General features: G+C 27.8%; 2 protein-coding genes across 2 annotated transcripts in view; one reads left to right on the plus strand and one right to left on the minus strand.

The window, feature by feature from the left end:
* The window catches only part of LOC100211283 (DNA topoisomerase I, mitochondrial), a 38,831-nt gene extending 37,099 nt beyond the window's left edge, over positions 1-1,732 (minus strand). Inside the window, exon 1 of the mRNA XM_065818771.1 lies at positions 1,408-1,732. Coding sequence (XP_065674843.1) covers positions 1,408-1,428 — 21 coding nt within the window. The 5' untranslated portion in view covers positions 1,429-1,732. The remainder of the gene's footprint in view (positions 1-1,407) is intronic.
* A 15,774-nt stretch (positions 1,733-17,506) lies between these two features.
* Positions 17,507-27,353, plus strand: part of LOC101237017 (glutathione S-transferase A) — a 33,448-nt gene continuing 23,601 nt past the window's right edge. The window contains exon 1 of the mRNA XM_065819909.1: positions 17,507-17,828. Within this exon, the coding sequence (XP_065675981.1) occupies positions 17,658-17,828 (171 nt within the window). The 5' untranslated portion in view covers positions 17,507-17,657. The remainder of the gene's footprint in view (positions 17,829-27,353) is intronic.

Genomic DNA, 27,353 nt, shown 5'->3' on the forward strand with positions numbered 1-27,353 from the left:
AAATCTTAGACCATTTCAATTTATTATTTGTCAGCATCATGTATTGGACACAATTTTGAAACATGGTATGAATGAAATTCTTAACGAAGGAGTGTCAAAATTGCCAGAACTAAATTACAAATTTATTGAAAACCTGCAAAAAAATTATGAAAATTTGAAGTCAAGCTTCAAGCAAGGTGAACAAATTTGTAAAGTAAAGACTAATGAATGGAGAGATGACATGGAGTTTTTGTTCGAGTTGGTACAAAGTTACCGATACATGAAAGTGAATGGCAGCTTTTCAGCTATAAACTTCAAAAGTTTGCCATCGTTGCACAATGCCAGATGGAATTCGTGAGCAATCTATGCCCTTCTGGCTTATATTTTAACTGAATCGGATAATAATCAATTGCGCTTGATTTGCGACTTCATTGCATCAACTTGGTCTGATATATGGTTTTCTGACATCCAATACTCAAAACATGATTCTAAAAATTTAGAACAAGCAATAACTTCAACTTCAGCCATGAAGACCTTAAAAAGATTTTGGTCACAGGAGCCCAGCAGATAACAAAGAATTCAAAGATCCAATATTTGTGCTGAAAGAGCCATAAAAGTTATGCAAGAAATTCATGCCAGAGATATAGACAAAATGAACAACAGATTTATTCTGCAAAACAATATTTAAATTGTATCTTGATTAACTGAAAGTTATTTTGTCAAAATAAATTGTTATTTATCTGCTAATTTGTCGATTTTTATGTATTTCTCAAACAAAAACATATTTTTCAATAGAACTTTAAAAATCACTAATCTAATGTAGAATGTCATATTTTGGCACTATACCCAAGTATAGTTGTGAAAAAGTCAACCCCTTTATACATATATATATATATATATATATATATATATATATATATATATATATATATATATATATATATATATATATATATATATATATATATATACATATATATATATATATATATATATATATATATATATATATATATATATATATATATATATATATATATATATATATATATATATATATATATATATATATATATGATTCTTATGCCGACTAATACTTCTAATGATGTATAACAATTAAACGTTTGGTCTGTTTAAAATTCTATTTTACATAATCTCTCTATATTTTTGAAAGTATTTAGAATTATGTTGACATTTAAGTTTTTATGACTGTTTAAATATGTAGACATACAAAAAGTCGTAAAATAATATTATTTGTGTTATATATATATATATATATATATATATATATATATATATATATATATATATATATATATATATATATATATATATATATATATATATATATATATATATATATATATATATATATATATATATATATATATATATATACACACACACATACATATAAACTGCAAATACCTGAGTATCATTGCCATTCATAACGAATATTTATTTAATAATATAAAATGTAGTCAATATAAGCAAATATATTTATTTCTCCGGTATTGTTTTAAATATATTCTTTTCAAGTTGGTTTTAAAGAACTTCTGGTGGCGCAGTGCGGATGAATGGAAAGTCTATGTCGACAAAAACATTTATGCGCATGTCTGTATTTTGAAAAACTTAGTGAATGTATTTTTTTTTTACAAATTTTTTTTACAAACTTTATAAGCAGAACAATTTTTAAATTTAAAAGCAGAGCAAAAAAAAAGTGATGCGCTAATAAAAAGAATAAAGGTAAACTACGATTCAATTGGCGAGTGGTTTAATGTAATTTTATTCATTATTCATGTACAGCTGTGGGGGAATTGTGACCCTCTCTACCCAACCCTACCCCCCCCCGTCCTATCAATGAATTTTAATTTAGTCGGCAAATTGACCCTTTTAGACAAATCAGTCGGCAAATGTAGACCAGTTTATCGTCAAATTTTTAAAAAAGAGGACTTTCTTTTTTTTTTCATTCGGCAAAAGTTGTAATGACCCCCTCCTCCTGAAGATGATTTACGTTTATCACAAAACTGATCAATGTCTTTTTATTTATGCCAGAGAGCGACATAAAAATCTAAATTTTAATCAGCTTTGGCACTGCGTTTTCCTTCGTAAAAAGGAGGACCTTTACCTAATTATAACGAAGAAAGGTTTTTAAAAACTTTTTTTTTTTAATATTGACAATATTTATCTATTCTAATATTACTACGTTACAGAACTACCGTTACTGCAGTTTAAATGAATGAGTTTACATAGGACTTTTTTTTATTACCATCATGATGCTCCGGTAAGGGGTATTGTTGTCACCTCGATAACCAATATTAAATCGTGACTTAAATTGTACACGAAACTCTGCTTAAATAAACGAGACAATAATTTTTATAGAGCGCTGAATAGTAGATGTAATTGAGAAGCTGAAAGTTGTAATTAAGAAATGCAAGATGTAATTTAGAACATGAAAGATGTAATCAAGAAACGTAAGATGTAATTTAGAAGATGAAAGTTGTAATTGAGAAACGTAAAATGTAATTTTGAACATGAAAGTTGTAAACAAGAAATCGTAATTGAGAAGATAAAAGTTGTAATTGAGAAAAGTATAAAGAATATAAAGTTCTTTGTATTTTGAATTTTGTAGTCCTAATATACTTTGTAATTTAAGGCTGGAAATAATAATATAATATCAATAAAATATAAAAAATCATGAAAAAGACATTTGAAGTTTAGACGGTAACTGGAAAAATCCTATTGGTTGTCAATTAAAACTTTCTTTTATTTTTGTTTGTGAAAAATTTAATTGAGATTTCAGATGAATAATAAATAAAACACAAATAGTTTATTTACATAAAAATTTAAAATTCAAATTTAAACAATGTCATTAAAAATCATTGCAATATTCAGTTAAGCACCAACTTGGACGTCTTCCATATTAAAAATCGTTGCATAATGCGTGGTCGTAAGTTGTACAGTGCATGTACAATCACCTCCCATTATAGTATTTTTTGCCACAGTAACAATTCTTTCTAAATACTGCATTCGTTGTTCGATATTCCCAGCACCGAAGGTTTAGCATTAGGCTGTAGAGTCCTAATCGTAACAAATGAGCCGGTGAACTTTCAAACACCCTTTCCAAACGAGCGTGGCATGGAGCATTGTCTGTTACGACAACCAAATCCACCAAACGATTCCCGGATGTAACCCACTGGTTAAATAAAGCCAACATCCACTCGTTACAAGAATCTGCTTTAAATGATCCTCTGCGAGTTTCCTGCGACATTTGTTGTTGATATAGTTGCAATCAAATGTATGTTTGCACCTTTTGAAGAAGGTATTTTCATTATTATCTTTTCCCCTGTTTGGCACGTCCATGCGTTTTTCTACAAAAAAGATTAAATTTGTTTCATCTAATCAAACTATATGATGACTATTTTTGATGTGTTCGTTAATGTTCCTAACATATTCAGATCTTTTTTGTTTGTTTTCATTACTAATCATTGTAGTAGGCTCCTTGTGCACTTTTTTAAAGGAAAATAGTCTGCCTTCGAGATAACTGGCAATTGTGGTTGTGCTGACGCTAATATTAAATTGTCTTAATATCCTTGTTTTAATGGGCACCAATGTCAACTGACAGTCACTTTCAATCCATATTAGTGTTTCTTCGATTTTATCATCGGTTAATTTTTTTGGTTTAAAACCACCTCTTCTAATAAAATTTAAATTTCCGCTGCGGACCCAATTGTATACTACCTTATATTTGACACCTAAAGTTTGCGCCAGAGTCACCCAATCGTCGTTTCGCTCAGCACATTCAATTACTCTTTTTCTATCATTCGGTGAAGATAAAACATAATGATTTCTTTCAACTTGTTCAGTTGTATGTATTCAATGTCTACAAATCGGAAAAGGTGGTTCTGGTTGTTCCAGAAATGGTTGTAAACAAATTTGGTAAAATAAATGCTTGCACGAATCAATTTAATAACAGACTTTCTATTTATAGTGTATTGACAAATAACACAGCGATCTTTCGATTCTATTACTGTATTACTGTATTGCTGGTGCATACAAATGCTAAACTTGATATTATTAACTTATTAAAATGTCCAATAAAATCTTTTATAATACCTTTAAGCTTACATTGAATTCGCAATTACACATAATGTATTCTCATTTACATATTGCGATTTCTTAATTACAATTTTTGTTTTTCAAATTACATATTGCGATTTCTTATTTACATGTTGGGTTTCTCAATTACATTTTAAAACTTCTTAATTACATATTGCGACTTCTAAATTATATGTTGTATTTCTCAATTACATCTTACTCCTCTTAATTACAACTTTCAAGTTCTCAATTACATCTTGAAAAGTTGTAGAACAATTTAAAGATGTTGTTGCGCAGTTGTTAGAGTTCTGGCAAAAGGTTCGATGCCGGCTCTGGTTTGCAGCAAGTTTAGTTTTAGGAAATAACGTACATTATATTTTTGAACTGAAATCATTAATTTCCATTAATGTAAGAACACTTTATGCATTTAGCATATTATGATATATACATAAAGTATATCTCAGTGGGTACGTTGGAACAATGTAAAATAAGTGGTTATTTAGGTGTAATAAATGGATTAGCGTTGGAAATGAAAAGGATAAAAAACATTAGATTTTCTAACGTTTGGTTTTCCAACGTTAATACGTTAAATTTCTCAAAGTAAATCAAGGTTGTAATTTCAATGTAAAAGCAAAGTGTTTTTTGGCAATCGTCGGGACCCGAACCCCAATAACGTTGAACAGTACTTCGCGCTTTCCGCTACGCTACACAACCATTCTGATTAAGAAAATATTTGCTTATATATGTACTAACATTCTATTTAAAAAATTTTTAATATATTAAAATTCACTTCGTTTTGGTGGAAAGGTAAAACCGTTAATTATAATTTAATATTATAATTAGATATATATATATATCTTCTTGAACTGAAAAATTTATATAATAATTTACTGAAAATATATATATAATTATATATATATATATATATATATATATATATATATATATATATATATATATATATATATATATATATATATATATGTATATATATATATATATATATATATATATATATATATATATATAATATATATATATATATATATATATTTTAATCACATAAATATCAAATTATAGACGAAATCTTAGTTATAACTTTTTTATTATTTTGTTCTTTTATTACATATTATTATTTTTATATCGTTAATTTTATTTACGTTAATACGATTTTATTTACGTTAATACGATTTTATTTACGTTAAATTATACTACTTTTGATGCAAAATATTGCTTATTCAAATCTAAATTTGATAATCAGGAATGTTTTACCCCTCTGTGTTTGTTCCACATATTAGACAAGTTAGATTTTGTAAAATTTGTCCTCTTTTAATCAAATCAAGAACAATTTTTATAACTCATCTGATTTAAAAACTAGTATAGATTAATATAATAAATAAAACAATTTTATAAGTTCTCTCATGGATGTAGAAAAAAAAAGTGAATCATTTTTTGCTAGACTCTACATTAACATTCATAATAATTGTATGGTTACCAAGCTTTGCGCTTATTAGACGCTTTAAAGTTTGGATCTTCTTTTAACAAAAGATTCTGATTTTTTTGTCAATCTAGTTGGTCCTTTAATCAAAGAATGTGTTGTTTTTTACAGAAATTTTTACAGAATTAATATAATGTAAAACGTTAGAGTAATGTTGCAAGTTACATTAGCACAAGATCGGTCGCCAACGTTGTTTTTGTATCATTTTGGTTACAAATGCAACGTTAAACAATAACAAAAAAAAAACTTTTCCACAAAATTTTTATTTGAACTTGGCGGAGTGTAATATTTTGGATGAAAAAAGCTAGTAAATTTATTGTTAATTATATGTATTTCTAATTGTATGCATTGTTAGTTGTATGTGCTTGTCAATAAGAAAAATTTACAACTGTATTTTATTAAAAAAAAATTTACAAGACTGGAGCAAGAATAAGACCCCCAAACCTCGAAAAATGAATAAAATGTAGTTAAATATAATTTTAATAATTAAACGCACACAATAACATTTTAAATATTTAATATTCAAATTAATTAAATTTAAAAAATGGTTTGCAAAATGAGAAAATATAAACTGAAATATACTCTATTATTTGTTCATTTTATTAGTTTTCATTATATATTAAATTTAAACTATTTTTTGTTTATTTTAGTTATTATTATTATTATATAAAAGCAAACAGTTAAAAGTTAAAACTAAAAGATGAAAAAGCTACCGTTGAAATAAAACAATTGTATTATTAAATAACAATAATTTATTAATAATTAATAAACTAAAAATAAAAAAATTTATAATATTTAAACTACCGTTTAAATAATAAAACAATTATATTATTAAATAATAATCTATTAATAGTTATTAAGTAAATAACGTTTATTAATAGCTTTTTATTCTCTATTTAAAAAACTTTAGAGGAAAGAATAAATTCAGTTTTATTTACCATAAGTGTTTGATTACGTTTTGATTACGCATTGATTAAAAGAAGAAATAGTTTTAAGGTCATTTAACAGAGTTTTCTATAACTTCATAGCTAATATTTGGTTCTTGGACTGCCATTGAGACCTTACTAGCTGAACGATTGAGAACTTACTAACTGAACAATAAGATTTAGATTGAATGTAAATGTATTTTTAAAATCTGGTAGGAAATATGAAATTTATTTTTGAAATTGAACTTAATATGATCGGCGACCTCTTTTTATTAAGTTTAAACATGAAGATAAAAATATGATAAAAGTTTAGTTTAGTTACATCTAGAATATTAAGTTTATTAAAAGAGTTTTGTTGTGTGAGAAACGATCTACGCTTGTGATTATCCTAATAGTTTGTTTTTGTTTACTAAGCAATTTTTTACTTTGATTACCATAAAACGTTACCAAGCAACGTTTACATAATTTAGGTCGCAATTAATAAAAGAAACAAGATAGACATAACAACTGCTTAACTTGGTACAATATATATCTTTTTTTAATATTTAATCTTAATTACATCTATGTGGTTGCTCCAGAATATTCTTTCATCCAGAACCAAATCTAAAAACTTTAGCGATTGTTATTTTTTTTATTAATTTGTTATAAATTAAAAAAATCCGAAAGTTCTGAAGGCATATTTAAAAACAACGAAATAAAGTATACTTAATTTTATTTATATTTGAAGAAAAATTATTAAATTTAAACCATTGATTTAATAATTTTAAAACCATTCAAATAAAATACTGATTTCTTTGCAGGAATAGAATATAAGCTGGTATTATCTGCAAATAAAATTAAATTTAAATTTTTGAAAATTTATTGAAATTATTTATATAAATGAGAAATAAAAGTGGTCCTAAATATGATTATTAAGAAACATCACATGTCATTTTCTCATAAACTGTTTTTACTCCCTCATGTTATATATATTGCTTCCCTAAATCTTAAACCAGGACAAGTTAGTACTTTTTTATTGCATAAATTTTGAGTTTAGATATAGAACTTGATGATTGATTGTATGAAAAGCTTTCCTTAAAGTAATAAAGACATCAAGGGTATACTTGTTTCAATCAAAAACATTGAATAAATCATGAACTTTTAATTTGCACTAACACATTGTGGCTAGTAACCATCAATAGGTAAGACCTCAGCTAGCGCTCATACATTAGGCCAACGTATTTAAAACCATCGCAAAACTTAATTGTTTTTACGATCTAAACCCGACGTTGATCTAATGTAAATAATCAAACGTTGTTCTCAATGTATATAGATTAAGGTTCACCCAATGTGTATTACCCTACATTGGTTCAACATATATGAATCAACGTTGATACAATTTATACAACCCAACCTGGCAAGTGCAAATATATATCTTAAATAAAATCTTGCGAGTGCATTATATATCTTAAATAAAATCTTCCGTAAATATTAAAATATCAAAACAAACATCATTAATGTGTGTAAACTTGATTGAAATTTGTAAGTTGTTTTATAGTCTTTGCCATATCTGATTTTTTCTTAGTATATATATATATATATATATATATATATATATATATATATATATATATATATATATATATATATATATGATTTGAGTAAATGATATAAAAAAATTTCAAATTTCATTCGATGTAATAAACCTGTATCCATCAATTCCACTTAAAGAAGCTACTTTAATTCTTATAGATCAATTAAATAAAGATGATTCCTACAGATGTTCTACCAAGCTTATCAGAAATAAAAACACTTATAGAGCTTTGTTTACATCGTTGCTACTTTTTGTGGAACAACGAGATCCATGAATTGGAGAATTCCGGTCCTATTAATCTTTCATTCATGGTTGTATTGGCAGAATCTTTTCTGCAACATTACGAAAAAAATGCCATTAAAATTGCAAAGACATTAAATTCTCCTCTTGACTTAAAATCCTATTTAAGATACGTCGATGATAGCCATGCTAGATTTTCAAACATCCAAGAAGCAGAGAAGTTCAAAATAATCTTAAATAAACAACACCCTGCAATATAATACAGAATTGAGACAAAAAAACAATACAAAACTGTGAATTTCCTTGATGTAACAATAATAAATAACAGCAAAGTTTAAAGTCTACAGAAAAGAAGCCATTACAAATATTCAAATAAAACCGCACTCGAATCATGACCCCAAAATTTTATGCGCAATCTTCAAAGGTTATGTTCACAGGGCATACTCCATATGCAGTGTTACACATTTAAAAAATGAAATAAACTTTCTTATTAAAGTTTTTAATGAAAATGGATACACCGAAAGCCAACTAAAAGTATTGCAAATCAAATTAGGAAAAAACGGTCCGTAAAGAACAATAAAATTCAATCCGAGAACAATTTTATCCCAACAGTATCATTACCGTGGATACTTTCAATATCACCAAAGTTAAAGAAAATATTTAGAAAAGTTGGCTTTAGAGTAGTTTTTAAATCAAATCCTAATTTAAGAACAATATTAACATGTAAAAACAAATCTAGATTGACCCAAAATAGCCTGGTACATAATTAGTTGAATGCAATTGCTCAAAAAAATATGTCAGAGAAACAAAATTACAAATTAGAACAAGAATTCAACAACATCAAAAAAGTTTAAATGATGGCAAACATTATCAGTCAGCAATTTAGCAAGTTTTTCATAGCAAGTTTTGCTCTGAAAAAATAAACTCGGACATGGCCTACTATAATTACACGGCCGGATATCTTGCTTTTCGGAGCGAAAAATTAGAAGGGTAACTTTTTGACTTACATAAACGTATTTTAAAACAGTTTATTCAAATATTCTTAATATGGTTAACACATGTGCTGTAATTTACTGTAAAACTGGATATAAAAAGAGAGAGAATCGAATTAATTTTATTCCTAAAAAGCATCCACTTTTTGGATTTCCAGAAAATAATCCTGACTTATTAAATCAGTGGGTAGTATTTATCAATCGAAAGTTATGGAAGCCTAGTAAAAATTCGGCTATTTGTGCTAAACATTTTGAAGAAAAGTATTTAAAAATTGGCAAAAGAGTTACATTAATTTGGGATTTAAATCCCGTTCCAACTATTTATTGCTTACCTGAAAAAATACCATTATCAGTATATCCAACTACATCGAAGGGTAGAAAGCCACCGTCCGTCCGTCATCCATCAAATAATCAAGATGAATCCAATTTATTTATAGAGAAAGATAAAATTCACTGTTTAAATGATTTAAATAATGTTAACTTAGAAGGGTATCAGCTCAAAATATATAATGACAAATACATATTTTTTAATTTAGAAGTTAATCAATGCTTAGGTATTTTAGAAGTTACAGAAACAATTGTAGTTGATGAATTTATGCATGTTTCCTTGTTCTATAAATCATCTTATCTTCCATTGCCTCCATGGTTTCGAAATATTGGCTGTGTATTAAAGAAAAAAAGTGTACTGGAGAATTTTCCAGCATATATAAAAAATTATCTAGAAGAAAATAGTTTATCAAATGATTTAATGACTGAACTCAATGAAATAAAATACAAAAAACCAGTTGATCGGCCAAAGTTTTCATCAAATCTTTTACGATATTCCCTTATTCTTCGATATACATCAGCGCAGGCCTATAAACTCTTATTAGAACAGTTTCCTCTACCATCATTTAGTCTTTTGAAAAAAATTAATAAAGGTGGGGTAGAACCGTTGAAATCTGTAAAATGTTTACTAAACCAAAATAAAATTGACAAAGATGTAGTGCTGTTGATGGATGAAATATATTTGCAGAAAGAAGCACAATATCAAGGTGGTAGAATGATAGGTGTAGATAATGAAGGAATTTTATATAAAGGCGTAATGACCTTCATGATTGTTTCTTTAAAAAAAAAGTTTAATTTTGTTATAAGAGCTATACCAGAAGTAAAAATTGAGGGTAAATGGCTAGCTGACCATGTTGATGAGTGCATTACATCTCTACAAGAAAATGGTTTTCACGTACGTGGTGTAGTTTCTGATAATCATTCCACTAATGTTTCTGCTTTTTCACATTTGATGCATAAATATAAGAATACCAACCATGTTAGTAGTATTACTCATCCTACAAAAAAAGACAGTGTAATATATTTATTTTTTGACGCTGTCCATCTTCTCAAAAACATACGAAACAATTTACTAAATTCCAAACGTTTTATATTCCCTGCTTTTTATTTTGACCAGTTTCATGATGTTATTGATGTACATGCTGGTGAAATATCATGGAAGTTACTTCATGATGTATACGATAAAGACCAATTACTTCAGTCGAATTTAAAAAAAGGTTTCAAATTATCTTATAAATCACTTCATCCAGGCGATAATAAACAAAGTGTACCACTTGCTCTTGCAATATTTGATCCTACAACTTCTGCAGCTATTGAAAGTTATTTTCCAGATCGGACTGATGCCTCAAGTTTTTTTAAAGTTGATAAATATATGGTGGACAATAAGTAACAGTAAGCAAAAATACAACAACAATTATTATATTGGAAATGCAGCTGTTTTGGGTGACATGAAACCTTTATTTTTGCGCAATTTAGCTGAATGGATTGAAGAATGGCAATTATCTCAAGTTTCAAACTCTCAAAAGTTTACATTAAGTAAACAAACATCAGAAGCTCTTACGACCACTTTAAGATGCACAGCTTCACTTATTGATGATTTAATTCAAGAAGGATATGATTATTTTTTAATATCACGCTTGCTAACTGATCCATTAGAGTTAAGATTTTCAAAATATCGTCAAATGAGTGGTGGCAGATTTTTAATTGGTTTGCGTGAACTTGAGACATCTGAGCGCATTTTAGCAGTGAAAACTTTACTTAAAGAGTCAGTCAATATCTGGGAGGAAGATGTAAGAAAAGAGAGTTGTAATATATCTTTAATGAAATTATTTGATGATAAATTGCAAGAAATTTTACCAGATATTGAAGAATGCAATTTAGATTCAGAGAGCTTTGAAGTTGCTACAGTTATTTCTGGTTATGTGGTTAAAAAGTTTAATAAAAAGATCAAATGTGGTGTTTGCAAAACTTTTCTATTAGCTGAATCTGGCGAGGTACAATGCCAATATTTTGAAAAACTTTCTCGTGGAGGATTGATTTTACCAGCTATTGATTTTACACATTATGTTTCAAAAGCATTTGCAATATTAGATACTGCCATTTTTCTTATAAGAGACTTAACTCTTTATGATCGATATGTTGCAGAGCGAGTACTTAGATTAAATGATTATGCTACTTCATTTTTATGCGATGAACATCAAGTTATTGGTGTAAAATTTATAAATCGTGTTGTTACAAATATTTATTTTAACAATGAACAAAAACAATTTTCTGATGAAATTCGAAAGAACAGTGTAAAGGATTTTAAAAGCAGACAGAGAAAAAAATTGAAGCTGAATTAGGTGAACTAATCAATGCTAAATTGATTATTTCAATTGTATATACTTCCTTTATTATTAGATTTTTGTTTATCGTCTTATATCTCATTAATATTACTGAGATGTTATTTTTGAGAAATATATTTCTTTTGAGGTACATATTTATGTTAATAGAGTTATTACAAATTTTAATATTTTATTATTTAATAAAGTTATTACAATTTTTTATTGATGAATAAAGTACAATATAATTTTATTTTATTTTAGCGGTGTAAGTTTTTTAGAAACATCATCATCAGGCAAAGGAAAGTGTCTAATTTATGATACATTTATCATATTTCTCAGACAAATTTTATTTTGTATACACACTTCCGTAAATAAAACCCCTGTAAAAATTATAATTTTAATTGCTGTAAGTGTGGCCAAACATTCTATACGATATATTTTTGTTTTGAAAAGTTACCCTTCTAATTTTTCGCTCCGAAAAGCAAGATATCCGGCCGTGTAATTATAGTAGGCCATGACTCGGAGAAAACTAAAACTCTCAAAGTTGAAATAACAAAATTCGACCGTAAAGTACTAGAAGCACTCAAAATACAGAGGCACCAATGTTTCCCGTCGAATGGCGGAATAAATCTCGATAATGGGCAATTTGTCAAAACTAAATTTTGAACTCCATTTTTTATATTCTTGCGTAACGAAAAAAGAAGCCACTCAACTGCTGACGTCAGTTAAAAAATTTTTTTTTTTTTTTATTAAACTGTTTTTTAACGTTCAAAAAATTTTGTAACATTTTACAAGCTGATGATGCTGGTGTCCAGCATCATCAGTTCGTAAAATATTATTACAAATAACAATTTATTTTGAAACTTTTTCAAAATAAATTATTATTTGTATTAAGAGAATTCGTATTGTTTGATGTTTTCTTATTAATATATATATATATATATATATATATATATATATATATATATATATATATATATATATATATATATATATACATATGTATATATATATAAGTGCACAACGCCTAAATAAAATGCAACATTATGCCAACGTTGCTGGCGTTGTTGTTGGTGGCGTCGCATTTGTAACCAAATGATATAAAAAACAACGTTCGCAACCGATGTTGTGCCAGAAAAGTTTGAAGTAGCTAAAGTAGTACCAATATTTAAAAAAGGTGAATCATACTTAATTAATAACTATAGACCTATCTCGATACTTCCTACCTTTTCTAAGCTTCTCGAAAGAGTGCTCTATAACAGATTGTATGAGTATTTAACCCGAAATAAAATCCTAAATAAAAAGCAATTCGATTTCCAAAAACAGTATTCAACTAAAGACGCAATCCTAGACTTTAGTTAATAATATAAGTGATTCTTTAGATAAAAACAGTATGTTCTAGCCATCTTTTTAGACCTGTCAAAAGCGTTTGATACTGTAAAACATAATATCTTACTTAAAAAGATAGAAAGCTATGGAATAAAAAAACATAACCCTTGACTGGTTCAAAAACTAATTTAAGCTACAGGCAACAATGTGTTATTTCAAATAATTACAAACACTCAAAACTAGTAAAAGTAGAGTGCGGTGCCCCTTAAGGTTCCATTCTTAGACCCCTTCTGTTTCTTCTATGTATTAACGACCTTACAAAAGCCTCGGATAAACTTGATGTAATTATGTTTGTCGATGGCAAAAACTTATTTTATTCCTCAAACTCAATCAAAGACCTTTACGAATGTATAAACAAAGAGCTTAAAAGTTTAAATATATGATTAAAAATAATTAAGTTATCTCTAAATACAGAAAAAACAAAATACATATTGTTTCATTCCAAAAAACAAAAAACTAATATACCAACCATCTTTCCCTCACTAAAAATAGATAAAGGAAACATTTAAAGAACAGAACTAAATTTGTTGGGATACTTATTGACGAAAATATATCTAAGAGAGCTCATGTAAGTACAATAAACACCAAAATTTCGAAAAATTTTGGGATACTCCATAAAGTTAAACCTATATTGTCCCAACATAATCTTAAATCGCTTTATTTTTCTTGCATCTAAAGTTATCTTATTTACGCTAATATTACATGGGCAAGTACACACAAATCCAAATAGAGTACTATTTATATAAATCAAAAAAATGCATCAAGATTAATTTATAATAAAGATAAACTCACCCATGCTGAACCCTTATTAAAAACCTTGAACGCACTAAATATTTCTCAAATCAATATCTACCAAAATGTACTATTTATTCTTAAATACAAACTTCGACTAGTCCCATTGCATTTTTTAGATGAATTTTTTCAATTTAACTCTAATAGATATATGACAAGAGCAACAGCCAACTTCACACTGCCTAAAATAACAACAAAGTTCTCACGGTTTTTATATTTCCTGCCGGGGTCCGTACCTATATAACAAAATAATATCCAAAAATATAAAACTGATAAATTAAAACACCTCATATTGAATATCAACATTTATATCGACATGAATGAAACTTAACAACAAAATTTATACTAAAATATTTATGTGTATCACTGACTGTATAGTGTTTAACCACTTTTGACTACATATAAAAATTAATTAGACTTTATTTAACTATTTAAAGAGGTACTCAATGATATATGATCGAAGACTTATATAAGTCTTCATAGACTTCTCCGAGTTTTCCTTTACAATAGCATGATAAAAGAATATATTAATTTGCCTGTAATAGAAATTAAATATATCACAAAATGTGTTATACTTACAGACTTGCTGTTGTGCAGCCCACGCAGAGACAATTTTAGGGCGTATTTTACCCCTAACCCCCACCCCCACCCCCAAAGTAGGTAATTTTTAAGTTATAGTTGGTTTTATTACAAACTCAGTTGGCTAGTTGGGTATTTGACACAAATCAGTTGGGTAAATTTTAGTTTTGAGGACCTTTTTTTTTTCTTCTAGAAGCTAGTTGGTACTTTTTGAGGTTTTATTACGCCCCCCAAAATGAATAATGCTTGTTATATTTCAGCGAAGGTTCAAAATGAGATTATCGTAATTTTAGGAAAAGAAATAAAGAAAGCTAAAATGTAAGTGAGAGCACAATATATATTTTTCATAAAGTTAAGCAAACTTTGTGTGACATTAATTTGAACATTGAAAATATAAATGTTCTGTCAGTTACTTCCACAAAATGTGAAAGAATGGAAAGTATAGCTCAATGCCTTTTTTTAATATGATTCTAGACTCATTTAAAAAAATGAGTCTAGAATCATATTTAAAAAAGTGGGCTGCAGTTAAAAATTAGTCACATCCAAAAAAAATAGTCTGGATCTGACATCTGTCCCTTTGATTAATTACATGTAAATTTAATTTGTTATGCATGCTATTTGTATACCGGGGCGCTTAAATTTTTATTTTCTTTCGAAAGTTGTAGTTTTTTAGTGTAGATTTGTAATTTTTTAAACTTTATTACAAACTTTTCAACGAATTTTTAACTTTTTATATTATTATCTAAAGAGTTGTAGAGCTTGATTGTGTGGCCTTCCCGCAACACAGTTTGGGCAACTACGTCTAACTGTTTTAAACGACTATATCCTAAAATCATTATAGATTGTTCTGAAATATTCTTTGAAACATCAAGTGTCCTTGATGTTCAAGTTTTATATGTGGAGTGATGCAACAGTCAAATTTTTAATAACAATAACCTTAAACAAAGCAGTTTTACGGAGATAGTCGTTTTCTTGATAAACCTGAGCCCTATGACCAAGTTATAGCAGATCGTAACTTCAAAATTAATACAGATCTCGCATTTAAACAGTGTACACTTTGTAAACCTCTAAGTGCTTCTAAAGGAATACTAATGCCAAAAGAAAAAGTTCAATATTTACCAATCATGAATAATATAGTTATTTATGAATATATATAGTTTTTTATAATATATTATAACATTTTTATAAAAGAATATAACGTTGCCTTACGTTTATAAGTAATTTGAATTGTTTTCTGTTTAAACTACAGTTTACTTACTGTTTAAACTTTAGGTCATTATTATTAAAAATGAATTTATATCGATTAGGGGCTGAAGAATATGTAAAAAAGTTAGTAGTTGATTATTTTTAAAACCATGTCTATTCACTTGAATTTAAAAACTTTAACCCAGTCTTTTGATTGTAAAATCTTTTAAAGATACAGAAAAAAAAAAGGCGAAATATTACAAGAATGGAACCTTTTGTCTTAAAAAAAAAAAAAAAAAAGATTAATTTAAATTAATCTAAAAGCGTATATGTTTTAGAAAGGAATTAAATGTAATGATTGCTAAGAAAGAATTCAACATAATGATTGATTTCATTTAATGATATTTGATCATTTTTTATTGTAAAAAAGTTACAATCAATAGCTCCTTTTTTTGCCTTATTAAAAACTATAAAAGGACATTTAACTTCCAAACACACCTTTTCATTTATTTTTATAGCATCCTGCTTGTGATTTGCCGTTTGATAGAAGCAGTCAATATTTTTAATATGAGGGTATCAACAACAAGAAGAATTGTTTTAGACCTTTTAGAACTGGTATTTTTAGAAAGACTGTTAACTTTGGTATATATATATTGTGATGTTTGGATGCTGTTATTCTCTCCTTTCTGATTTGAAAATAGGTTATGCTTTTGGCTTGACCTCTTATGTATATAATATTTTTTTAATTGTTTTATCTGTCAATACCATCTTTTTTAATGTTTCGCCTAAAGTTTTCTTATTAGCATTAGAATGATTAGAAAGTATTTTAAAATATAACTCCTCAAGATCAGGAACGCTTTCAATATTTTCATTAAATGTTTTAACTTATATGTGTAACGTATATGAATGTGGTTGAAAAAGGTTTCAGATAAATGTTCATTAAAGTTAGCGACTTTCAATTTTTCAATTTTGCAATACTTTCATTCGTAATTTTTCCTTGTTATTAATATCATTTGCTTCATTATTTGCTATTCTTTTTTTAGCTCCAGCCATGCACGAGCAACAAGCAGAAAGTATGTGGCTCTTACTAAAGGCAATACACTTAATCTTATTAAGATAAAGACTAAAGGCAATTTTTTCCTTGATTTTTTGCGAACCAAAAACATCAAAATTTGCAAACAAAATATTTTTTTTCAAACAAAAAATGAAAATACTTTTTGGACCTTGCTTGCCAATATATTCCGAATTAAAGTATTTTTTTCAAAGATATACCAAAACGATTTCTCATAGTTATACTAAGCCACTCAGCTTCTGAATCTTTTTTGTTTTCCATAGGTACAGAGTTTGGGTCAATTAGATCCAAAGCTTTTCGTTTGTCCGTATATGATTGTTTAAGTTTTTTTTCTGTTCTTCTCCTGTCTCAATAACATTTACATTTAATTCCATTGTTGTAAATGCTCTAGCAACAAGCTCGACTTTGACAAGTAAAAAGCTACATGACAAGTAAAAAGCTACATTTGTTGACAATTTTACCCTCCTGAGAAAAACATTATACCACGTGGTTCGTAATTGCCGCTTAATTACGAAAAGATTTATTACCTTGTGCGCTTTTTAAAAATTTTTTGTCCACCTACTTAAAAATTATTTTTTAAGATATTACGAGATAATTTTATAATAAAATAAACTTTGTGCGAATTGTCTCAGACTTGTAACCAAAACCACAATAAGGAGCAAGCGAGCGACCTGTTTTTGCAAATGGTAGATCAAGATATTTTTCTTTTTTGGGGCTCAGGCAGTGTTCCTTGTTGGCGACCAATGATTGTTCTGGAGGAAAAAGCACTTTCAGGATATGGTCAAAAGCTAATTAGTTTTTCTGATCAAGAGCACAAAGGAGTAGAAATCATGAAACTCAATCCAAGAGGACAGGTAGATAAATTCATAGTTTTGTTTCATAGTCTTCTAGTTCTAGGCATTTGTGTAATTTTTTGTAATTGTTTGGCTTTGGATTAATGTAACATGAATCTGAGGCCAAACCTAAATCTAACTTAGCATGATTGAGTTCTTTGGCATATACTAATGTCATGTTTCTGTTGAAAAAAGAAACCATTTATTTTCTTTTGATGAAAAAATAATTTAGGCAGAAACATCAAAAGTGAAACCATTGGGTTATGGTTTTACTCAAACATATAAACCTCTGATTTATGTTTTTATTAAACCTCTTTGATTTTTAAGCTTAGTTCAGAGCACTGGCATAAGAACAGGGTTAGAGAAAGGGGGTGGAGGGAGCCAAAAACCCCCAAACCTTCAGAAAATTTATATTTTTCCATTAAAGTTTTATTCTAACTACCTTAACCCTTTTTAATTTCTGTTTAAGCCCCCCTCCGACTCTCTTAACCTTTCTACACCACTGTTTCAGAGTTTCCTTTTTTCAACTTATTAATTTTTTGTCATATCCTTATAAATAAGCTGGACACTCTGAACTAAACTTAAAGATCCAAGAGGTTTTACTAAACATGGCATCTTTTCTGCTAAGTGTTTTAACAACAACTTTTAAAAGGAGACAAAACTGTTAAGATATCCTTAAAAGTATTCAAATTATTTCCTTGATTTTTATCAATAGCATTCAGTTCAGTTAGAATGATTTTTATGCAGTTATATAAAATGTGATAAATATTTTAACCATAATGATAACCACTTGATAAATCTTTTAACCATAGTTTCAAGAGAGCTTCTTCTCTCCTGGTTTAAATATCTCTTAATAATAATAACAATAATAATAATAATAATAATAATAATAATAATAATAATAATAATAATAATAATAATAATAATAATAATAATAATAAATTAGAGCCATAACAACTGAGAACAGATGTGGAGTACAAGATTTTTTATTGTAAAAGCTATTATTAGTTTTTAAAAAATTCTTATTGCTACACAATTTGTCTAGGTAGTTCTTGAATTGGTCAACCAAGTCAGCTTCTGTAATCTTATCTGTTAAGTTATTTGATGGGTTAGTTACTGTTGAAGAAATTAAATCTATACTTGCTTTTACAAAAAGATTTACTCAAAGTGAATTTGTGCTGACGTAGGTTGAGAGCATAATTGAAACTTTCATTTTTTTGAACCCAATTAATTGCTCAATTGTTGGATTAAGTCACCTCGTAATCTACATTTTTGTAAGGCTGTCAAATTCATCATTTTTAATTGTAATTTGTATGGTTGTTCTATGTTGGATTTTTTCATTTTTGTCTATATCCTATTTCAGATATAAAGTCTATATCCTGTTCTATACCAAACTTGCGCAGCATACTCAAAATGTGGACACACAAATGTTATATACAGATTTTCAGCCATATTTATATCTAAGTTTTTGAAAGTTTTACAAATTTGCAACTCCCATTTTAGATTTGATTGAATTGTGACACCTAGATCACATTCAAAATCGTTTACTATCAAAATGTGATCTTAATTTGTATCTAAATCATGCATTACATAAATGGTATGAAGATTTTTATTTGTCACGACCTTGCATTTTGAATTTTGCCACCAGTTTAATGACAATTCCATAAGATAATTTATGTCTGGTATGTTGCTATATTAATTTTCATTTAATATACCATATTCAATTAAATGATCCATAACTACATTATGAATAACACACATCTTCACAGTTCCGATAATTTCATGTGCTCTCATATTTAATAGTTTGTCATGGTTCTTTATGCACAGAATCGCATGAAAACAAGTAAATGCACATATAAAATAATATTAAAAACAGTTGTTTACTTACGATTTTATATATATGTATATATATATATATATATATATATATATATATATATATATATATATATATATATATATATATATATATATATATATATATATATATATATATATATATATATATATATGAAGACATTGATTTAGCTTTACATAATTTTATTTTAACCATTCAAAGTCTAAAATCTATACTGGTTATGTTTGTGTTATATAATATTTTTAATCATGAAAAAAAAATAAAAAAAATTGTGCATTGAGTGTTAAAGCTCTAAATATCTAAAGTATTTAATATTGAGGAATAAAAACGAGTTTTCGGAAAAGAAGAATGCACAATGGTTATTCATGTATATATAAATATATATAAATCAGGGGTTATTCTTGGTTGTTTTCCACAGTTTTGACCGTATTTGGGTGCCGTCCAAATAAAAAATTTAGGACCTTTTTTTTTTTTTTTATGTTTTTTACAGCAAAAATTGTTTTTTTGTGAAAAAATGCCGATATTCGGCAATATTTCTGCTAATTTTCTCGAGGACATGGGGGATCGCCACCCAAAAATTTTTCCTGGAATGGCGCCAATATATATAATTATCATTGTGGATTTTCATACTCTATACTAGAGATATGCTTTAGATATTTAGAGGTTTTACACTCAATGCACAATTGGTTTTTTCTTTAGGAACTTTTCCACCCCATGTATGAATTCATTTTTAAATTTTTTTCTTTTATATTCACATATATTCTATAAAACAAACATATAAGTAGTATATATTTCCGACTTAAAATGGTTGAAAAATTTTATATAAAGCTAAATCAATGTCTTTTTTTATAAAAGAAACAAAAAAAATCTTAAGTAAACAATTTTTTCTTTCAACGTTATTTTTCATGTGATTCTAGGCATAAAGAAACATGATATACTATTAAATATGTGCACATGAATTTTTTAAAACTGTAAAAAGGTGATTCAATAATTTTATAATAATCTAATAATTGATTCAATAATTATATAATAAATATATAATAATAATTGAATCTTGTAAAAATCTTATATGGTATAATAATAGTTATATAACACTTTTTTAATGCTCTTTTAGGTATATATTTTTTGCAACCTGTAAAAGTTTGATTTTTAGACAACTTCTGGAGTTTGGACTTCTTGACTTCTGGAGTTTGGACTTCTTGACTTCTGGAGAATCTTTAATAATATCAATAATAAGGGCAAATCTTTAATTCCACCTCTCTTATATGGTTCAGACTTTGTCACCTCACTAAAGACAAAGCTGAATTGTTTGCTAAAAACTTTTCATCAATATCATCTCTTGATTCCACTAGTTGCGTTCTACCTGATATTGCCAACAAACAGGTTGATCCATTGCCATTCATTCATATTACTCATATACAGCTTCTGTATCTAAAGTGATTTCCTGCCTAAACTCTTCTACAGCTTGTGGTCCGAACAACATACCTGTTTTTGTCTTGCAGAAGTGTTCTCCGGAGCTGTCAAAACTACTCTCAAAACTATTGAACAAGTGCTTATCAGAGTCTTGTTTTCCAGCCTGCTGGAAAGCGGCATCTGTTATCCCTATCTTCAAAAATTCTGTAGAGCAATTTGATTCATCTAACTACGGTCCTATTAGTCTTCTTCCTATCATAAGCAAGGTTTTCGAGTCTTTAATTAACAAACACTTAATTTCTCATCTTGAATCTAATAACTTACTTTCTGACCATCAATATGGATTTCGATCTTCTCGTTCTACAGCTGATTTGCTAACAGTAATAACTGATAGGTTTTATCGTGCATTAGATAAAGGTGGAGAGGTTAAGGCCATCACTCTTGACATTTCAAAAGCTTTTGATAAAGTTTAGCATGCTGGTCTTCTCCATAAGCTTTCTTCTTATGGTGTATCCGGCAACATCTTTAAGATTATTGAATCCTTCCTTTCCAATCGTAGTATAAAAGTTGTCTTCGATGGACATCACTCTTCTTCTTATTCTGTAACTTCAGAGGTTCCTCAAGGTTCTATTCTTGGCCCTATACTCTTTTTAATTTACATTAACGATCTTCCAGATATTCTCACATCTAAGGTGGCATTGTTTGCTGATGATACTACCATTTATTCTTGTCGTGATAAGAAACCAACACCCTCTGATTGCTTGGAGGGGGCATTTGAGCTTGAAAAGGATCTCACTTCTGCTAAAGCATGGGGCTCACAGTGGCTGGTGAACTTTAATTCAGATAAAACTCAATTTTTTTTCAGCCAATCGTTATCGTAGTAATTTAGATCTTCCTATATTTATGAACGGTGATGTACTCTATGAGTCATCTACTCTTCATCTTCTAGGATTAACTCTTACTTAAAATCTTTCTTGGAAACCATATACCATCTCTTTATCGAGCTCATCACTTTCTTACTTCGGATTCTATTCTCTATCTCTATAAATCTCAAATCCGGTCTTGTATGGAATACTGTTGCCATATCTGGGGTGGTTCTTCTAATGATGCCCTTTCTCTTTTAGACAAGGTGCAAAAACGCATTGTTAACATAGTTGGACCTGCTCTTGCAGCCAACCTCCAACCATTGTCACATTGTCGTAATGTTGCCTCTCTTTCTTTTCTACAAATACTATAATGGGCACTGCTCTAAAGAGCTAGCGTCTCTTGTGCCATCTACTAAAATTCATTCTCGTGTTACTCGTCATTCAATTAAGTGTCATCCTTTTTCTGTGACTGTTCCTAAGTGCTCCAAAAACGGTTATTCGTCTAGTTTTTTTCCTCGAACATCAGTTCTTTGGAATTCGCTTCCTTCATTTTGCTTTCCTGATTCATATAATTTGCAATCCTTTAAGTCGTCTGTCAATTGTTATCTTGCTCTACAATCTTCATCTTTTTTCTTTCAGTAACTTTCAACTTTAATTAGTGGCAGCCTGCAGCCTTGTTGGAAGCGAAGATGTTTAAAAAAAAAAACAAACTAATTTGTTCAAAATAATGTTTTAACATATTTTCTCATCTTATATTTGAATAACAATTCACTATAATTTGATTTTAATCTATTACTCTGATGGTTTAATATATATTTAAAATGTTTAATACATGATGTGCTGTATTGATACTGCTTATTAGTGGATAATGAATTATATTTGTTATACATTCAGGACATTGAGAGAAAATTTGGTCAAGTAAACTAACAGTTATATAGTTCTCAGAATTAAAAATAGGCTAGGTAACATTTTTAATCAGATATGCAGATAGGTAAAATTATTAATCAGATACTCATTGTATCTATAAATTTTGGAGCATGTTGATTAGCACTTGTTAAAGTTTAAAAACCTGTAAATCTTCAGCAATTATAAAACAAGAAAAAGTATTTTTATTGATATACTTTTTTGCAGGAGTTAATGAATTATTTTTTTTTATGATTTGCTAATTCTGATGAGTCAGGAGGGGTTTATATACATCCAACTAAAGCTAGATCATGTTTAGTTTTAACACACCAAATTTGATCTATTGCATTATCAACCAATTCAGCAATTGTTGGAGTAGGTACTGCATATTTTTATTTAATATATATAGCAACACCTCCACCTCAATACTAGAGTTTGATATAGATCTATTTGTGTAAAAAACATTGTATTCAAGGACATTTATTGTTGAAGATTTAGCAAACCATGTTATGGTAATTATAAATATTTATTTGATTATACAGGCTTGGGCGTGCGATCACACACATTAACTGAGCACGCTTATAATTTTCTTTACAATTTGACCAGGGCAGTTTTGATGTTTTAACAATGTTTTATGCTATAAAAAAATTTGCTATGTTATTAATAACTTTTAATCGTTGATCTTTTCTAAAGTTTTTATTTTTACGAGAAGGCTTGAAATAAAATTAAAAAATATTTATAGTGAATGTTTAAAATAAATGTATTTTGTGTAAATTAACAAATAATGTTATATTTAAATTTTTTTATGTAGGCATGTACTTTTTATGAAAAATTTAAACATTTGAAACTATTTTTGAATGTCTTTCTAAAAGTCTTTTGAAAGATAATGTTTTAAGTTACCTTAAATTATGAATAAGCTAAACTAAATCTTCGGTTGCAATGGAATAATTTTATTGCTTTTTTTTTTCTTTCTATTTTTAAAAAGAATTGTTTAAAAGTTTTTTTTTAACTTAACTAAATAATCAGAGCATGAAATGATTAAAAATTACTAGTTTAAATAGAATAAGGTATTTTTAAACCAATTTTTATTTGTAACTTTTTGAAAAAATAAATGTTTATACAATTTAAAAATAATATATACTAGCTTTCATGACCCGGAAAATACGGGTCTTGGAACATCTATTTCACCTTTTCTATACTTATTCCGTACTTCAATATTTTTTAGTAAGCTGTAAAAAAATAACTATATACATATTGAAAAACTATACTGTTTTGTTTACTTTTCAAAGGTTCAAAAAGAGAAAAACTTTATAATTAGTTTTAAAAAACTTTAAATGTTTTGGTAGGCGTTGCATGAATCGCTATTTATCAACGCATTGGATATTAGTACCAGTCTTAATAATATTTAGACAAGATGTTGCAATTTTAGTATTGACCCGGTTTCCCAAAATGTCCCAGTTTTTATAACATTCTGAAAAAACATTTATACAAAAAAAAAAAAAAAATAGCAAAAATATGAAAATAAACATATATAATGTTTTTTTTTTTTTTTATGCTGAATTCAATAAATGTACTTAAAATGCTGAAATATTAAAGGAACATGCTTAAAAGTTAATAAAACAACTAGTTTTTATAAACAAACTTTATGGCCCAATTTCTCAAAACAAAACAAAATTTTTTTCCTGGTAATATTTTCAGCTGCTTATAATCTTACTAGGCATAAAAAATCTAACTGGAAAAACAAATGAAACATATGGAACTTAATTTCAAAGATATATCAAATTTTCAACAAACTATTTTAAAAACTTCTTAATTATATGATAACTTAGTTATTTGATCTTAATAATTGAAAAAAACATTATGTTTTGTTTTTATATAAAAACTGACTAGGTGTGATAATAAAGTGCATTTGTTTATAAAATTGTGTTTGAACTATAGTTTTAAAGACATACTACAAAGTATTTGAAAATGTATCCTATATGGCAGAAAGCATGTTGTTTCAATAAACATACAAAGAAAATCACAAGTAAGTAGATGTAGAATTTAAATATTTTAATATAGATACTTTTTTAATTTGTATTTTCCAAAACATAAACAATGTTTTAAACAATTGTGCAGATAAACTTTATACAACTCAATTACTTTTAGACAATCTTAGATTAGTTACAATAAATGAGTCACAAGTAATGATGATAAGTAGTTCAAATATTGCTCCTGGGAAGAAACTTTGCAAACCTTGTAAGCAAAAGATTGCTAGAAAATAACATCTTAAAGAAGAGAAGCAAAGTCAGGGTGAACAAGTTGAGAATTTTCTAATATCATCATTCAAATCAAAAGGAGATCAATGAAGAACTCAAAAATTTTAATATATCTCCTCTAAAATCTCATTCAAAGTCAACAAAACATATACTCTCAGAAGGAAAGCAAAAGTTGCACGCATTAATGAAATGATAAATAATGTTACTAGAAAAACTGAAAATCAAGTCAATGTTCTTTCAAAACTGTGTTCTTAAACAAATAACATGAAAAAGATAGCTGAAAACTTTGATGAAATTATGAGCTTGATAAAAGAAAAATATTTATGTTCTGAAAAAAGGACTATTTTTCAATTTCTAACACTGGCACCCTCAAGTTGGTCGATATTAGAAGTACAAAATAACTTTGCAGTTATAGAATACCAAAGATGGCTAGACCAATATTTGATAAAAAAAGATTGTTAGCTATCTCCGTTGTAATAGGGTAAAGTCTTACACAAAGAAATAGAAGATTCTGTTAAATTGTTTTATGACTCAAGTGATTTATGTAGAACTATATCTGGGAAAAAAGATTATGTTAGCATTCAAAAGAATGTCCATAAACAAAAAAATACTGGTTTTGTGTAATTTAAAGGAACTATATGTATTATACAATGAAAACAATCCAGAAATACAAATAAGTTACTCAAAATTTGCTTTACTTAGACCAAAGTGGAGCATTTTGCCAGGTGCAAGTTGTACACGTTCTGTTTGTGTTCTAATCACCAAAATGCCATATTGCTAGTAGATGCTTTAAATATTGGACTAAAGTATAAGGATTTACTTTTGAAAACTGTTAGCTCAGTAGAAAGCAAAGAGTACATGCTTGCACAGTGTGATAATTGTCCTGGTATTAAACCAAAATATTTGTATGAGATTTTTGAAGAATATGAAGATGATTATGAGATGCACTACAAGCAATTGTAAACTAGTAATCGTGCAACTCTATTGAGTTTAACAGTAGATATTCCAACGTTTGTTAAGCTATTAGTATCTTGCTTTGAAAAAGTACAAGCTCATTTATTTATTATTCTTAATCACAGTACCTTAACCAACTAAAACAAAATATGGATCGATCAAACATTATCATTATTGGCGACTTTGCTGAAAATTATGTTTTTGAGTCCAAAGTGAAATACAAAGCTATCATTGGAGCATGCAACAATGTTCTTTACATCCATTAGTGATATACTATAAAGATGATAAAGGTGTACTGCAACATATTTCTTGCTGTTTTATATCAGACAACATTACATATGATGTAACTTATGTGTACAAAATATTCCAATTAATCATACCAATATTAAAAATAAAATTTTCTAATCTGTCCAAGTTACATTTATTCGCTGATGGTTGCACAGGACAGTGCAAAAGCTGTAAAAATATTTACTATCTATGCCAACTAGAAAGCAAATTTGCCCTTAAAGTTGAATGGATCTTTTTTGCCACGTCCCACGGAAAGTCACCATGCAATGGAATTGGCAGTACTGTAAAAAGGTTAACAACACAAGAAAATTTAAAACGACCATATAGAAACCAAATTCTCACATCAGAAGCTATGCATGAATTTTTTATTGAGAAAATTAAGGTTATTAACTTCATTTACATAAAAGGATTGGACTTACAATTGCAATGTGAAGAGCAAAAAGAAAGGTACACTGGTGTAACAACTCTACATGGTACTCATAGCTTTTATCAATTTATATATCTTGGAGATAACAAGGTTGGGGCAAAGAGGTGTAGTACAGACACTAATTATACAATAATCCACAATCTTAAAAAGAAACAAGATAAATTTTATCTTGATACTATCACTTTAGGAAGTTATGTAGCTGTAGTCTATGATGATAAATGGTGGATTGGCATTGTAACTGAAACCAACCTAAAAGAAGTTGATGTTAAAGTTAATTTGCTTCACCCAAAAGGTCCAACAATCTGTTTTACTGAGACGGCTACTGTTTTATTCCCAACATCAACATATTGAAAAAACTATCTGTTCCACAAGGTAGCTCTAGTTCCAGTAGAAACTATGTGTTTGAAAATGCTGGAATAGAAGAAGTACAAGTAAAATGGCAAAATATTGTAAACTATTACAAACACAGTCGAAATAATTTACATCTTCAATACCTTTAAAAATCTTGTATTTTTAATTAACTTTTTAAATTACGATTAACTTATTTTTATTTACAAATATTTTTTGGAAATTTCTTGA

The sequence above is a fragment of the Hydra vulgaris genome, chromosome 15, assembly GCF_038396675.1.
Source record: "Hydra vulgaris chromosome 15, alternate assembly HydraT2T_AEP".
NCBI classification, from domain to species: Eukaryota; Metazoa; Cnidaria; class Hydrozoa; order Anthoathecata; family Hydridae; genus Hydra; species Hydra vulgaris.